We start from the raw sequence: 14,851 nt of genomic DNA on the forward strand, positions 1-14,851 counted from the left end.
CCTTTTGCTCAAATAAAAGAAAACGAAGAAAATAGGCTGTCCAAAGGAGATTTTTTTGGGTTTAGCCGTAGGCCCAATCCAAATATTGTTCCATTTGTTACAAAAGTCAAGATTCTGGTTTCAAACCGGATGTTTTCCGTAAATAAAGGTTAAGAATTAGGAGGCGACGAAACATTATCTAAATCACTCCTCTAATTTGTTTTTCATTTTTTTTAATTAGTCAATACACATACCTATCCCAATCGATGTTGGATAGTACATTTTAAAATTAATTAATTGAAATCACTGCACAAGATAATATCATCCCCACACGTAACATTTAGAGCCTCGTTTGATTTAAACAAAAGTTAGGATTTTATTAGATTATGATAAAAGCTAATAAAATATATGGTTAAAAATTGTTGATTTCATCATATTATGAATAAAATTAATTATTTATTTTGACTTAAACTTTTAATCTAAATTTTTAGTGGAACCAAACTAAGTACTGTTGCAACAGTTACAATTGAGTTTGGCAAATTGTACTCCAATCATTGAAAAATACTTACTCCAGCATCTTCATGGCCGTACATTATTTACGTGTGCCGACCTTATAGTCACCGCCCTTTTGTTCTCTCTTTCTCTCATCTCCTTTCGGTTGCTTGGGATTCAATTTTTCTCTTTATTCATCAATTCTTTTATTTTAATTTTATGTCTTGTTTGTTTAATGAGTACATTGTCGTGTGATGAATTCAAGAACAGGCAATATGGTGACAAAATCAAACAACTATGGGAAGATTTTGCAATCAGATCAAGCTGATCAAGAAGAATACTCCTTCCACCTGAGAAACAGATCGGAAGCCTGCCCGGCATATGACGACCACCCTCCTCCAGTAGGCTCCGATCATAGCTCCACAAACAACACTCCATTGGAGCAATCCTCTCCATTTTCAGGACCCTCTTGGGATTCTTCATTTCCAACCTCCTCTTGGGACCAATCTCTATCATCATCTCCATTGTCGAAATCTCCATGGTCATCTCACGTTGCATCGGGAAACCATGAGAATTATTCTTACACAGGCTTAATGGGGTCCCTTGTTCGTGAAGAAGGCCATATTTATTCATTGGCTGCTTCAGGGGACTTGTTGTATACGGGTTCAGATAGCAAGAACATTCGAGTTTGGAAGAACCAGAAGGAGTTCACTGGATTTAAATCAAACAGTGGTTTGGTTAAGGCTATTATTATTATTGCTGGGGAGAGGATTTTCACAGGTCATCAGGATGGTAAAATTCGGGTCTGGAAGGTATCCGGGAAAGATCCTAGTATTCATAAACGCATTGGTACATTACCAACATTGAAGGCTTGTATAAAAAGTTCGTTCAAACCCAGCAATTACGTTGGGGTTAGAAGGCATCACAATTCTGTTTGGATCAAACATTTTGATGCAATTTCATCTCTTAGCTTAAACGAAGACAAATCCCTTCTGTATTCAGCTTCATGGGATAAAACTTTTAAGGTTTGGAGAGTTTCAGATTCCAAATGCTTGGAATCAATCAATGCCCACGACGATGCAGTAAATTCGATTGTTACCGGATTTGATGGGCTGGTTTTCACCGGTTCAGCCGATGGTTCTGTCAAAGTATGGCGAAGAGAAATGCAAGGAAAAGGGACATCTTAGCTTAAACGAAGACAAATCCCTTCTGTATTCAGCTTCATGGGATAAAACTTTTAAGGTTTGGAGAGTTTCAGATTCCAAATGCTTGGAATCAATCAATGCCCACGACGATGCAGTAAATTCGATTGTTACCGGATTTGATGGGCTGGTTTTCACCGGTTCAGCCGATGGTTCTGTCAAAGTATGGCGAAGAGAAATGCAAGGAAAAGGGACAAAACATTTCTTTTCCCAAACGTTGTTAAAACAAGAATGTGCAGTAACAGCCTTGGCTGTACACCTGTCGGCTACTGTCCTGTATTGTGGATCATCAGACGGGCTGGTTAATTTCTGGGAAAGCGATAAGCCTCTTTCTCACGGTGGCGTTTTGAGGGGCCATAAACTGGCGGTTTTATGCTTAGCCACGACGGGGAATTTAGTTTTCAGTGGTTCAGCAGATACAAATATTTGTGTATGGAGAAAGGAAGAAAGTGATCATGTTTGTTTATCAGTGTTGAATGGGCATACTGGGCCGGTGAAATGCTTGGCAGTGGAGGAGGATAACACGGCAACAGCAGGTGATAAGTCACACATTGTGTACAGTGGTAGCCTCGACAAGTCAGTGAAGATATGGAGGGTGTCGGCTATGTCGGACCCTATGCAGCCACCAGTACCACAGCAGCCGCATCAGGTGAAGAATATCAATGCGCCGCAGACATTTCCTTCAATTCATAGCTTCTCCTCACATGGTAGCAAAGTGAGCCAAAGGAGAAACTACTAACCGTACATGTACACTGCCTAGAATGAAACGACAAGTAATTTTAAGGTCACTCTAATAGCACATTTGGTAAGGTAAGTAGGTATACTGGACGGTCAAATGAAGAAATTATATAATAAAAATTATCAATTGTACTATTCAGTATCATCTAATGTTGCTTACGAAGTCGTGACTAATAGTATACACAGTAGACAATAGCTCTAGTGAGTTAACCTGTTTGGGATGTAATTCTGCAGTTGATTTGAATAGCTACATATATCTATGTATTTATTAAACATTTAGATTATTGTTGTAATTCAGTGTTCAATTTATAATGATGAGCATATTGCAATGATAATACATCCATATGGGTGTTTAGGGTAAGTACGAAAATATCAAAAGTAAAATGAGAAGAGGAAACAGTGTATTTGAAATTTTGGCTTGGATGAATGCCCAACGTTGCTTTCAATGACCCGAGGCCAAAACCTTGGCCTGAGCGTTGGCCCGATTTTGTACTCGGCAATTGACCAAGCCAATTTTTTGAAATATCTTGTTCTTGTTTTTGGTACACTTTTATGGAAAAAAAATCATTACACCGCGACAATTGAAATCATTCCATTCATTGAGAGTTTTATAAAGCCTCTTTACATATCCATCGTTTTAAGTATTCTTCAAGTTTGAAGGACAAAATACAAGTGCTTAATGTCTTTATTATTTAAAGCTTGTTAAATTCTACAAACCATTTGTCATGAGTCATTTTAAGCATTAAAAAATCCTAGATAGGTCAAATTTAATTTGAGGACAGCGATTATGCATTCAAGTCTATTTTCAATGTTTCTCTTTTCTTTGATTTCTTTTCTCCATTCCCTTGTTATGATCAAGTTTTTCCAATAATAATTATCATCTCTCTTGTCTTCGCATAACATTGCCCTCCGGCGTAGACATTGCCAACTGAACGAACTCCTTAATACCGAAAGATGAGGGCGAAACATTAAGGGAACTGGCATGCAAAGGTGACAGTGACATTCGAATCCTGGCTTAGAAGTACTTTTGGAAGCATTTGGGGATATCCTAAAACATATTTGCTGCTGCACCTTAGTCATTGGGAGCTATGTTTTTGTTGACTTGAATATGGTGATTTTATCTATTGACCTATGTGTTCGTTAAAATCCTACACGGCAAGTGCACTAATCGCGTTCAAATAATAAAGTGGACCTTTTTTGAGTCCAAGTATCGTCCCACAGAGATTGTATTAGTTTAAATTTAAATTATCTTCACCTTAACCGAAACAATAAAAATTCGTGATTTTCAATAACTAAATTATGATTTAATAACCTACTTATAAATATAAAGCCTGAGTTAACTAATCTAAATGCGTGATTATAATTAAATGCAAGTTTTATAAAAATATAATAAAGAAATGCGTACTAGGATCTCCAATCCCCTTTAACCCGAATTTTATAAAATTGATAACACGATTCAATTATGAAGACCAATATTCCTAATTTGTTTAAGACTCTCTCTATCAAGTAGAATTAAACCTATTTTTATATGTGACCCGACTATATTTCTATGACAGATACGAACATATAAAAATGCATTAAAGATTTATGAATACTTAATGATCACGTAACGCATAGCGATACATTTCTATCCCCTATCGGACTTCACGATAATTAACATAATATCTAACTTATTTTTCATCTCTCAAGGGTAAAACAAGCCACAAAACTCATATAACTATTGCGCATATAATCGTAGAGAAAATAAAATCTATGCCAATAATTCAATAATTAAAAGCGTGTTTTGACGTCAAAATTAATAAAATTCAAGATTAAAAGTTCATAATATAAGGTTCATCGCAAATCCTAACACAAAAAACTCTAGCCTAGCATGACGACAGAATTAAACAAATAAAAGGGGAATGACGTCACCAAAAATTGACGAAACATGATCTACATCCAAATTCCTTCCGAAAGCAATCTAAAATTTTCCTTCAACAGCTTGCTGCCTCTCCGTCCATGCGAACTGTTTAAGTCTTGGATTCTTGTATGTGTATAATAATCTGCTCAGCCGCCCACTTTTGTGTCCAATTCCAGCCTCCCAATATGTTTTTTGTGTGTGCATCTATAATGCAATTCAGCTGCTTCAGTTTTCTGTGAATAAGGTTCCAATTCAGCCCAATGTCCCCCAAGCAGCCTCTTCAAATCTGTCGATTTTCTACCTGTCTATATATTATATTCTCTTCTGCCCCCAACCTCGGCTTCTGTGGGAATTATATATGTCTATAGGTCAACTTTTTCAACCCACCAATATACCCCCCAGCAGTTGGCCGACTTCTCTTTCTTTTCACCGCTTCAATTTGTCGTTTTATATTTTCAATTAAGCCCCCGGCCAGACTTCTCAAAAAATGAGACCCAGTTTCTATTCCATTCCAATTGGTCTTATGCCTAATTAAATGTAATTTATTTTCCAAGGCTTCTCTTCATGGAATTAAGGTATTTTAGTCCTCGAATTGATTTAATAGTGCTACTCATATCCTACACAAGACCTTCAATTTGCAAAGTGTGGGATATTGTCTACAAACTTTCATTCAACGGCCAACTTGTCCTTCTTCTCTTTCCAAATGCTTCAAACGAGTCCGTCACCAAAAACAAAAGAAAATTAACCAAAGTTAAGTAAAAGTTAATAATTCGACAACATAAAAGTTTAATTATATAGTACAAATAAGTAAACAAAATGCACTTATCCACACCCCCAAGCCAAAACCTTTGTTCGTCCTCGAACAAAACAAAATAAAACTTAGGTATGACACATTTCTAACCTAGCAAATCACAAATAAAAGTCTCAATGTTGAACTACTTACCATATGCCTTAGGTTTGAATTTAAGCAATATTTTAGAAAGATCCAAACAACATCAAAAATAAAAATTTTTGCTTACCCAATACTCAATTTAGTGTGTGTGAGATTAGTCAATATTGAACTAACACTTATATTAAAATACAACCAATCAAGTGTCGTTGATTTATTCATAGTTCCAACCCTCTTGTGGTCAGTTTTTCCTCACACCTCTCGTGTAACAATCACTCCTTATGTTTTTCTCTCCAATCTCAAGGTATTTCTAGCATATATAAGGGGTTCCTAGAAATCATTATGATACATTTTTCTGCACAAGTGTTCAGAATTAGATACTTGTAAACCTAGAAAGAAAGATAGTTAGCCTTTCTCATAACCATACCGCCAATCTCTAGAGTTCAAATCTCAAAGTCATTACTAGGCACATCTCATTTTTGATAATTTTCCTCTTTTTTTTTTAATTTTTTTTTTTTTACATATCTTGTGCAAGACTTCTCTCTATTAAGCTTTCTAAATGCCCCTGTAGCGAGTTTTAGGTCGATAACTCCCAAATTAGATGACTAAGGATATCAGATTTTTAGATACCCTTGCAGACTTAATAACCCAAGTCAAAAAGACTACGAAGAGAAGTAGAAGATGTGTCACTTTTTCTTTTGATATGAGAATCTAACTATTCGTTCAATTTTTTTTTTTTTTTTTTTAACATCTTATGTGCAAAACTTTTTTCCATTAAGTTTTCTAAATGACACTTGCTGCGAGTTTTAGGCCGAGACTCTCAAGTCATGTGACTTTAGGGCACTAGATTTTAAAGACCCTTACAAGCTTAATCACTCAGGGTCGTAAAAGTAACGAAAAGAAGTAAAAATGTATGATATTTTAATTTTTATTTATTTATTTTTTTCGTTTAAAGTGATCAATGCCCGTTTTAGACTCTTTAACTCAAACCCTTTCAATTAACGCGGGAATCCGAGAATTCCAACCATCACACTTCTATGAAAACAAGCACTAACTTTCTCACCCCCAAACTGCTTTTTGGCAGTTTGGTTTCTATATAAAGTACTTGGGAATTTTATTCAAACCTAAGTCAACAACATCAACAATTCCACAAAAATTACATTGTGTCCCAACATAAGCGATTAATCAATATGGCTATGTGCTTAATTAATCAATTCTAACATGGATATGTTTTAAAGTAAAAGTACAAGTTATGATGTTATACAGTATCTAACTAAATATGTACTCAATTCAAACAAATAATATCTTCATAGGCCGCAAGTTGTCAACGCTAATAGACACTTCCTTTTATCTTTTTGATTGATTTCTTTTTTTAATAGTTATACAGACTTGATTAGTAGTTGAAAAGTATGTATTCTAAGTATCCTAATACTCACCCTCTCCAAAACAAAAGTACTACTTTGTCCCAATGTAGAAGCAAAAATAAACAAAGTAAAAGGGTAATGATTATAAACTCCTCGAGGTAGATGTAGATGCGAGGAATGATCAGGCTGGTCCAATTGGTAGACATCACGACAACTGTAGCTTTTCTTTTTTGTGAGGCTTTAATTTTCTATTTCAAGTATTCAAAATAAATATTAGTGATAGCATATGAAATTTAAATATTTGCAATAAATTCATGCCAAGAAAGATTGAGATTTAAGTATAACCTTAAAAATACATATCACATCAATATAAGCTCAATAAAATGCTAAGATATTAACGATGAGCCTAAACAACCATGTCTAAATAAAATAAACTTAATAAATTAATATGCCTAAGTTACTGATGCAAGTCTAAAACTACTACTTAAAAAGTGTTCAAAACAATCCATTTAAATGCATGAGTTCCTAAATTAATGCAATCCCTAAAACTACATGTAATGCAATAGTTAATTAAAATAGCAAAAAGGGATAGAAGAATGGGTTGCCTCCAATTAAGCGCTCGATTTATATTTTAGAGCTTGACTTTTTGTTCATTCATTCTGGTGTTGCGAGTTGAACGGTTGATTTTTCTTCGAAAATTCACCGTTCCAATATGGCTTCAACCGTTGCTCATTAACCTTCAAGGTTCCTTTACTTTAATGAGTGATTTGAACTGTCCCATAAGGAAACACTTTGACAATGGTGTATGGCCCTGACCACCTAAATCTCAATTTACTCGAAAAAAGCTTAAGTCTAGAATTTTATAGCAAGACTTGTTGCCCAACCTCAAACCTTTTTCTTTGAATGTGCATGTCTTGCCATTTTTTGTGCACTTCTTATAGAGTTTTGCGTTCTCATAGGCTTACAATCGGAACTCACCCATTTCATTCAACTAGAGTAATCTCTTTTCACCGGTGGCCTTTAAATTAAAGTTCAAGTTCCTGACTGCCCAATAAGCTCGATGCTTCAATTCAACTGGCAAATGACACACTTTTCCAAATGCCAAACGATAAGGAGACGTGCCTGTAGGTGTTTTGAAAGTCGTTCTATAAGCCCACAAAGCATCATCAAGTTTCTTAGACCAATCTTTTCTTGAAGAACTCACTGTTACCTCTAGTATCCGCTTTGATTCTCGATTGGAGATTTCAACTTGACCGCTAGTCTGAGGATGATATTGCAAAAGTGTTTGCCCCCATCACTTATGATAGCTCAAGGTATGCCATAAGAGGTGAAAATATACTTCTTTAGGAACCCAATTACAACATTCGCACCGTTGGTTGGCAATGCTACTACTTTCACCCACTTAGAAATATAATCGACGGCAGTAAGTCTATACCGATTCGAGAATGATGAAGGAAATGACCCCATGAAGTCGATCCCCCGCACATCAAAAAGCTCTACCTCCAGAATGCTATTCAAAGGCATCTAGTTCTTTTCTGAGATATTTTTCGTGTGTTGATATCTATCACATCTCTTCACAAATTCAAATATATCTTGGAATATCGACGGCCAGTAGAAACCAAACTGTAGAATTTTAGCGGCAGTCTTTGATGCGGCAAAGTGTCCAGCATAGGCAGATGAATGACACTGCTCGAGTATCTGGGGGATCTCTTCTTTAGAAAGACACCACCTAATAATTTGTTCTGGGCCCCGCTTGTAAAGAATAGGGTCTTCTCAAACATAAAACTTCAAGTCAGAAAAGAATTTCTTCTTTTGATGACTTGAATAGTCTGGTGGAATAATGGATTTGGCCAGATAATTCATTGTATCAGCATACCGTGGTATATCATCTACATTGAAAATCTGATCATTCGGAAAGATCTCATGATGTCCACTGATTTTTCCTATTCTCCATGCTCAAGTCTGGATAGATGATCAGCTACTAAATTTTCACTTCCCTTGTCGTCTCTTATCTCCAAATTAAATTATTGCAGGAGTAGTACCCATCTGATCAGTCTTGGCTTTGCATATCTCTTTATCATCAGATACTTTAAAGCTATATGATCTGTATAAACTATTACTTTTGATCTAACAAGATAAAATCGAAATTTATCAAAGGTGTAGACTACAGCTAAAAGTTCATTCTCAGTGGTGGCATAGTTCAGCTGTGCATCATTCAATGTCTTGCTTGCATAATAGATCATGTGAAAAATTTTATCTCGTCGCTGCCCCAATGTACTGCTCCCATTGCACAGTCACTTGCAACACATTAGTTCAAAGGGCAAATTCCAATTTGGTGCAACAATTACTAGTGCTGAAATTAACTTCTCCTTTAAAGTGTTGAAAAACAATAGACATTCTTCAGAGAAGTTAAAAGGGACGTCCTTGACTAGTAGATTGCACAATGGTTTAGTGATCTTAGAGAAGTCCTTGATGAAACGTCGATAAAATCCAGCATGACCAAAGAAACTGTGAACACCCTTGACCGAGGTTGGTGGTGGTAATTCTCTCAATAACTTGAATCTTTGCCTTGTCCACTTCATTCCCTTTAGCTGAAATTTGATGTCCCAAGACGATGCCCTTTTGTACCATGAAATGACACTTTTCTCAGTTTAGTACCAAATTTGTTTTCTTACACCACTGCAAGATCAAGCTTTAAGTGCTCAAGACACTCATCAAACGAAGAACCGAAAATTGAAAAATCATCCATAAAGACCTCTATGAATTTTTCCACCATATCAGAAAAGATGGCCATCATATAACGTTGAAGTGTGGTGGGAGTATTATATAGACCAAATGGCATCCTACGATAAGCAAATGTGTCGTAGGGACAAGTAAACATAGTCTTCTCCTGATCCTCGGGCGCTATCAAAATCTGATTATAATTGGAGTATCTATCAAGAATACAATAATGAGAGTGACCTGCCAACCTTTCCAACATTTGATCAATAAATGGAAGGGAAAATTGGTCATTTCGAGTAGTAGTGTTGAGTTTGCGATTATCAATGCATACCCTCCATCCTGTAACAGTTCTAGTGGGAATCAGTTTATTTTTCTCATTTTGTACTACTGTAATACCTCATTTTTTCGGCACAACCTGAACATGACTAATCCATGCACTGTCTGAGATAGGATAGATGATCCCTGCATCCAAAAGATTCAAAACTTCTGCTCTGACTACCTCTTTCATATTTGGATTGAGTCTTCTATGGCTGTCTATACTTGGTCTAAAATTATCCTCCATGAGAATTTTATGCATGCAGATTGTAGGGCTGATCCCTTTGATGCCGGCAATAGACCATCCAATAGCTGTTTTAATTTCTCTGAGTACTCCTAGCAATCTCTCTTCTTCAAGCTTACTAATGGAATTTGAAATAATAACAGGTAATGTGGAAGATTTTCCCAGGTAGGCATAACGAATGTGATGTGGCAACTGCTTGAACTCTAACTCAAGGAGCTTCTGAATTGATGGTAAAGGCTTTGTCGTACTCGTGCCTAATTCCTCAAAGTGTGGTCTGTGCCTATAAGGAGGATTAGCTTCAAGATTTCTTGAACATATTTCAATCTCATTAGAATCAAATTGAGTAGATTGAGAGTGTACAATGCATACTTCATATGGATCTAGTGGATTATGCAACTAAAACGTATCATTCACTGCATTATCAATCACATCGATCTTGAAGCAATTGTTTGACTCTGCTGGATATCTTATGGCCTTGAACACATTAAATGTGACATGTTCTTCATCAAATCTCAAAATCAGTTGACCTTTTTGCACATCAATAAGGGTTCTATCAGTAGCTAAAAATGGTCAATCCAAAATAAGTGGAATGTCCCTATCCTCCTCTATGTCAAGAATGAGAAAATCAGCTGGGAAGATGAATTTGTTCACTTTCACCAAGATATCCTCAATAATTCCTCTTGGGTGCGTGATAAATAGATCAGCTAGCTGTAAAGTCAATGTAGTTGCTTTAGCCTACCCCAAGCCCAGTTTCCTGAGATGGACAATGGCATTAAATTAATACTTGCACCTAGATCACATAAAGCTTTATCAAAATAATAATCGCCTATAGTGCAAGGTACAGTAAAGCTCCCTGGATCTTTTAATTTGGGAGGTAGCTTCTTTTGTATTCTAGCGCTACATTCCTCTATCAATATTAATGTCTCATGTTCGTCTATCTTGCGTTTGTTAGATAAAATATCTTTCAAGAATTTAGTGTAATTAGGTATTTAAATGAGAGCTTCAACGAAAGGGATGTTGATGTGAAGCTTTTTGAAGACCTCAATGAATTTTGTATACTGCTTGTCTAACTTGTGTCTTTGTAGCCTTTGAGGAAATGGAATTGGCGGCTCGTATGGTTTAATAGGAGCAGTTGCCTTAACTCGCGATGTATTTGAATTCTTTTTGATAGATGTATTTGTTATTTGTTCAGTCCATTCTGCATGCTCCTCATTAGTAAAAGGTACTTTTTCCTTATTTGCAGCTGTCCTCTTAACATGGAACTCAGTTAATTGGACCCCACTTCTAGTAGTAATTGCTTCGACGTGTTCTTTAGGATTAACGTCTGTATTGCTTGGTAATGTACCTAGTGCTCTGCCTAATATAGCTTGTGCCATCTGTCCCATCTGAGTCTCCATGTTTTTAATTATAGCACTTTGATTCTGGAGAGTTGTCTCAGTCTTCCTCATAAATTGATTATTCGCCTCCATGTACTGATCTGTCTTTTCCATGAATCTGCCAAACATCTCTTCCAAAGAAGTTTTCTTTATTGCTTGCTGAAACTGAGAACCATGTGGTGCAGTGGGATTCTGATTGCTCCAACAAAAATTCGGGTGCTTCCTCCAACTAGGGTCATAGGTGTCAGAATATGGATTATTTTGTTGGCGCTGGCCCCCTTGTATATAGTCAACATGTTCCGTACCTTGTATGAGAATTGGACAATTTATTGTACTATGATCTGTCCCACATTCTTCACAACTTACTTTTTTGGCCTGTTCTGCATTGGTTGACTGTGACATGCTCTCTAACTTATGAACCAAAGAGTAAATTTTTGCAGACAATGCTGTATACGTATCGACCTTATAAACTTCCGGTATTTTCTTGTGAACAACACACTCAAAGGCTCACATGGCTGTGGTAGTAGCCACTCTCTCAAACAATTCCAAAGCTTCATCAATTGTCTTCGTGGATAAGGAGCCATTGGATGATGAGTCCACCATACTTTTATAAAATAGAAGTAGACAAGCCCTTCATTGATGCCATGATGAGGGCACTTCCGAAGCATGTTCTTGAATCTATTCTAAGCTTCATCAAAGGATTCGGTTTCTCTCTGCTGAAATATGGATATGTCATGCTTCAACTTCGCAATCTTCTCCGATGGGAAGAATTTGGTGCAGAATTTTTGAGCCAAGTCATTCCAAGTAGTGATAGTAGCAATAGGCTGTGAATCTAACCATTCAAGAGCTCTATCCCTTAGAGTATGTGGAAATAATATCAATCTGATCGCATCATCTGAAACCCCTTGATATTTAAAGTGTTGACGCATTTCTAAAAATCGGAAGACATGTGTATGCGGATTTTCATCGGCCCTATCATAAAATTGATGTCCATTTTGGAACAAATGAATGACATTGATCTTCAGCTGAAAGTTTGGTTGTTAAAACGGAGGATAAACGATGCTAGATTAGCTCTGAATAATTTGTGGAGTCATGAAATCCCCAACTAGAATGTTCCCTTCATCAACCACTGCTTCTTTGTTTACTTGAATAATTGGATTATTTTGTCCGTTGGCCATCTCTTATTGTTTTATTTCTTTTGCTTCTCTTTGCCAAAAGTACATTCGATTTCTGGATCAGTTGGTATCAGTTCAACGTCCTTGAATTTTGCATAAAATGTTTGCAAGAGAAAATAAAAGTTCTAAAATAACTGTAAAATAAATAAATAAATAAATAAATAAATAAAAAGTTTGAATTAGTGTCAAGATAAATGAAATTAAACTAAAATACAATCCTCGGTAACAACGCCAAAAATTTGTTTGCTAAAATCCTACACCACAAGTGCAGGGTCGCGTTCAAGTAATAAAATGGACATTTTGAGTCCAAATATCGTCTCATAAAGATTGTATTAGTTTAACTTTAAATTATCTTAACCTTAACCGAAACAATAGAAATTCGTGATTTTTTTCTAACTAAATTATGATTTAATAATCTACGTATAAATATAAAGCCTAAGTTAACTAAACTAAATGCATGATTATAACTAAATGCAAGTTTTATAAAAATATGATAAAGAAATGTGTATTAGGATCCCGAATCTCCTTATATCAATCCCCTTTAACCTAAAATTTCTAAAATCGATAACACGATTCTATTATGAAGACCAATATTCTTAATTTGTTTAATACTTTCTCTCGAGTAGAATTAAACCTATTTTTATATGTGACCCGACTATATTTCTATGACAGATACGAATATATAAAAATGCATTAAAAATTTATGAATACTTAAAGATTACGTAAAGCATAGCGGTACATTTTTATCCCATATCGGACTTTACGATAATTAAAATAATGTCTAACTTATTTTCCATCTCTCGAAGGTAAAAACAAGACACAAAACTCATACAACTATCGCGCATATAATCGTAGAGAAAATAAAATCTATATCAATCATTCAATAATTAAAAGCGTGTTTTGACGTCAAAATAAATAAAATTCAAGATTAAAAGTTCATGATATAAGGTTCATCGCAAATCCCAGCAAAAAAAAACTCTAGCCTAACATGACGGTGGAATAAAACGAATAAAAGGGGAACGAAGTCACCAAAAATTGACGAAACATGATCGACGTCCAAATTCCTTCGAAAGCAATCTAGAATTTTCCTTCAACAGCTTGCTGCCTCTCCATCCATGCGAACCGTTTAAGTCTCGGATTCTTGTATGTATATAATAATCTGCTCAGCTGCCCACTTTTGTGTTCCAATTCCAGCCTCCCAATATGTTTTCTGTGTGTGTATATATGATGCAATTCAACTGCTTCAGTTTTCTGTAAATAAGGTTCCAATTCAGCCCAATGTCCCGCAAGCAGCCTCTTCAAATCTGTCGATTTTCTACCTGTCTATTTATTATATTCTCTTCTGCCCCCAGCCTCGGCTTCAGTGGGAATTATATATGTCTATAGGTCAACTTTTTCAGCCCACCAATATACCCCCCACAGTTGGCCGACTTCTCTTTCTTTTCACCATTTCAATCTGTCGTTTTATATTTTCAATTAAGCCCTCAGCCAGACTTCTCAAATAATGAGGCCCAGTTTCTATTCCATTCCAATTGGTCTTATGCATAATTAAATGTAATTTATTTTCCAAGGCTTCTCTTCATGGAATTAAGGTACTTGAGTCCTCAAATTGATTTAATAGTGCTACTCATATCCTTTTTAGTTCAACACAAGCCCTTCAATTTGCAAAGTGTGGGATATTGTCTACAAACTTTCATCCAATGGCCAATTTGTCCTTCTTCTGTTTTCAATTGCTTCAAACGAGTCCGTCACAAAAAGCAAAAGAAAATTAACCAAAGTTAAGTAAAAATTAATAATTCGACACCATAAAAGTTTAGTTATATAGTACAAATAAGTGAACAAAATCCACTTATCACTATGCTACGTATGAAAATGCATCGATGACTTGAAAAAGATTAATCTTGTCCTTTGCCAAGTTATTCTCCATTCAAGGTATCTTTTCACTTGTATATTGGTATTTGAATGAGGATAGTTCTGATTCTGTAGACAAATTTTGAGAATTACAAATTTTTCTTATTTTCTCCATGATTCACTTGAATTTCCGCTTTATCTTTCTTTTCTTTCGCTCAACAGGTTTGTGGGTTTGTGCATAATATCAACAGAGGCTGTTGTTTCCCTTATTCATGTCCAGATCATGAATTCATGATATTGTTGGAAAAATTTTAAATGTGAGCTTCACATTTGATTGTAAATTTTACGGGTTAGATGTATGACTCATAATGATATCTGTGATTAAGCCAAATTTATTAAGTGATCAATTGGACCTTTTACACATTATGGATTATATTTAATATGATGTGGTAATCTTACGTATATGGATCGAATATATATGTAAACCCCATTTAGAGTTTCAGTCGTAAATGGGAAGGCTCAATAATTTCCTATATAAATGCTAGGTCCCCTCTCGTCTCCATATTGTTTTATTAGTTTACCCCATTGACGATTAATACTTTGTG

General features: G+C 35.6%; 1 protein-coding gene across 1 annotated transcript; it reads left to right on the forward strand.

Annotated features, from left to right (window-relative positions):
- The first annotated feature begins 688 nt into the window (after positions 1 to 688).
- Positions 689 to 2,632, forward strand: LOC111366542 (protein JINGUBANG-like). The gene is made up of 2 exons (XM_022987280.1): positions 689 to 1,496; positions 1,714 to 2,632. The coding sequence occupies exons 1-2, from the start codon at positions 726 to 728 to the stop codon at positions 2,410 to 2,412; spliced, it is 1,470 nt and encodes a 489-aa protein (XP_022843048.1). The 5' UTR covers positions 689 to 725; the 3' UTR covers positions 2,413 to 2,632.
- The last annotated feature ends 12,219 nt before the right edge of the window (positions 2,633 to 14,851 follow it).

This window comes from Olea europaea, chromosome 18 (assembly GCF_002742605.1).
Source record: "Olea europaea var. sylvestris chromosome 18, O_europaea_v1, whole genome shotgun sequence".
In the NCBI taxonomy this organism is placed as follows: domain Eukaryota; kingdom Viridiplantae; phylum Streptophyta; class Magnoliopsida; order Lamiales; family Oleaceae; genus Olea; species Olea europaea.

What these genes read in the sequence shown, in the direction of transcription:
- LOC111366542 (XM_022987280.1), top strand. Translation starts at nt 726, where the DNA reads ATGAATTCAAGAACAGGCAATATGGTGACAAAATCAAACAACTATGGG. An exon ending in CATGGGATAAAACTTTTAAG is followed by an intron (nt 1,497 to 1,713) that starts GTTTGGAGAGTT and finishes AAAACTTTTAAG; the next exon opens with GTTTGGAGAGTTTCAGATTC.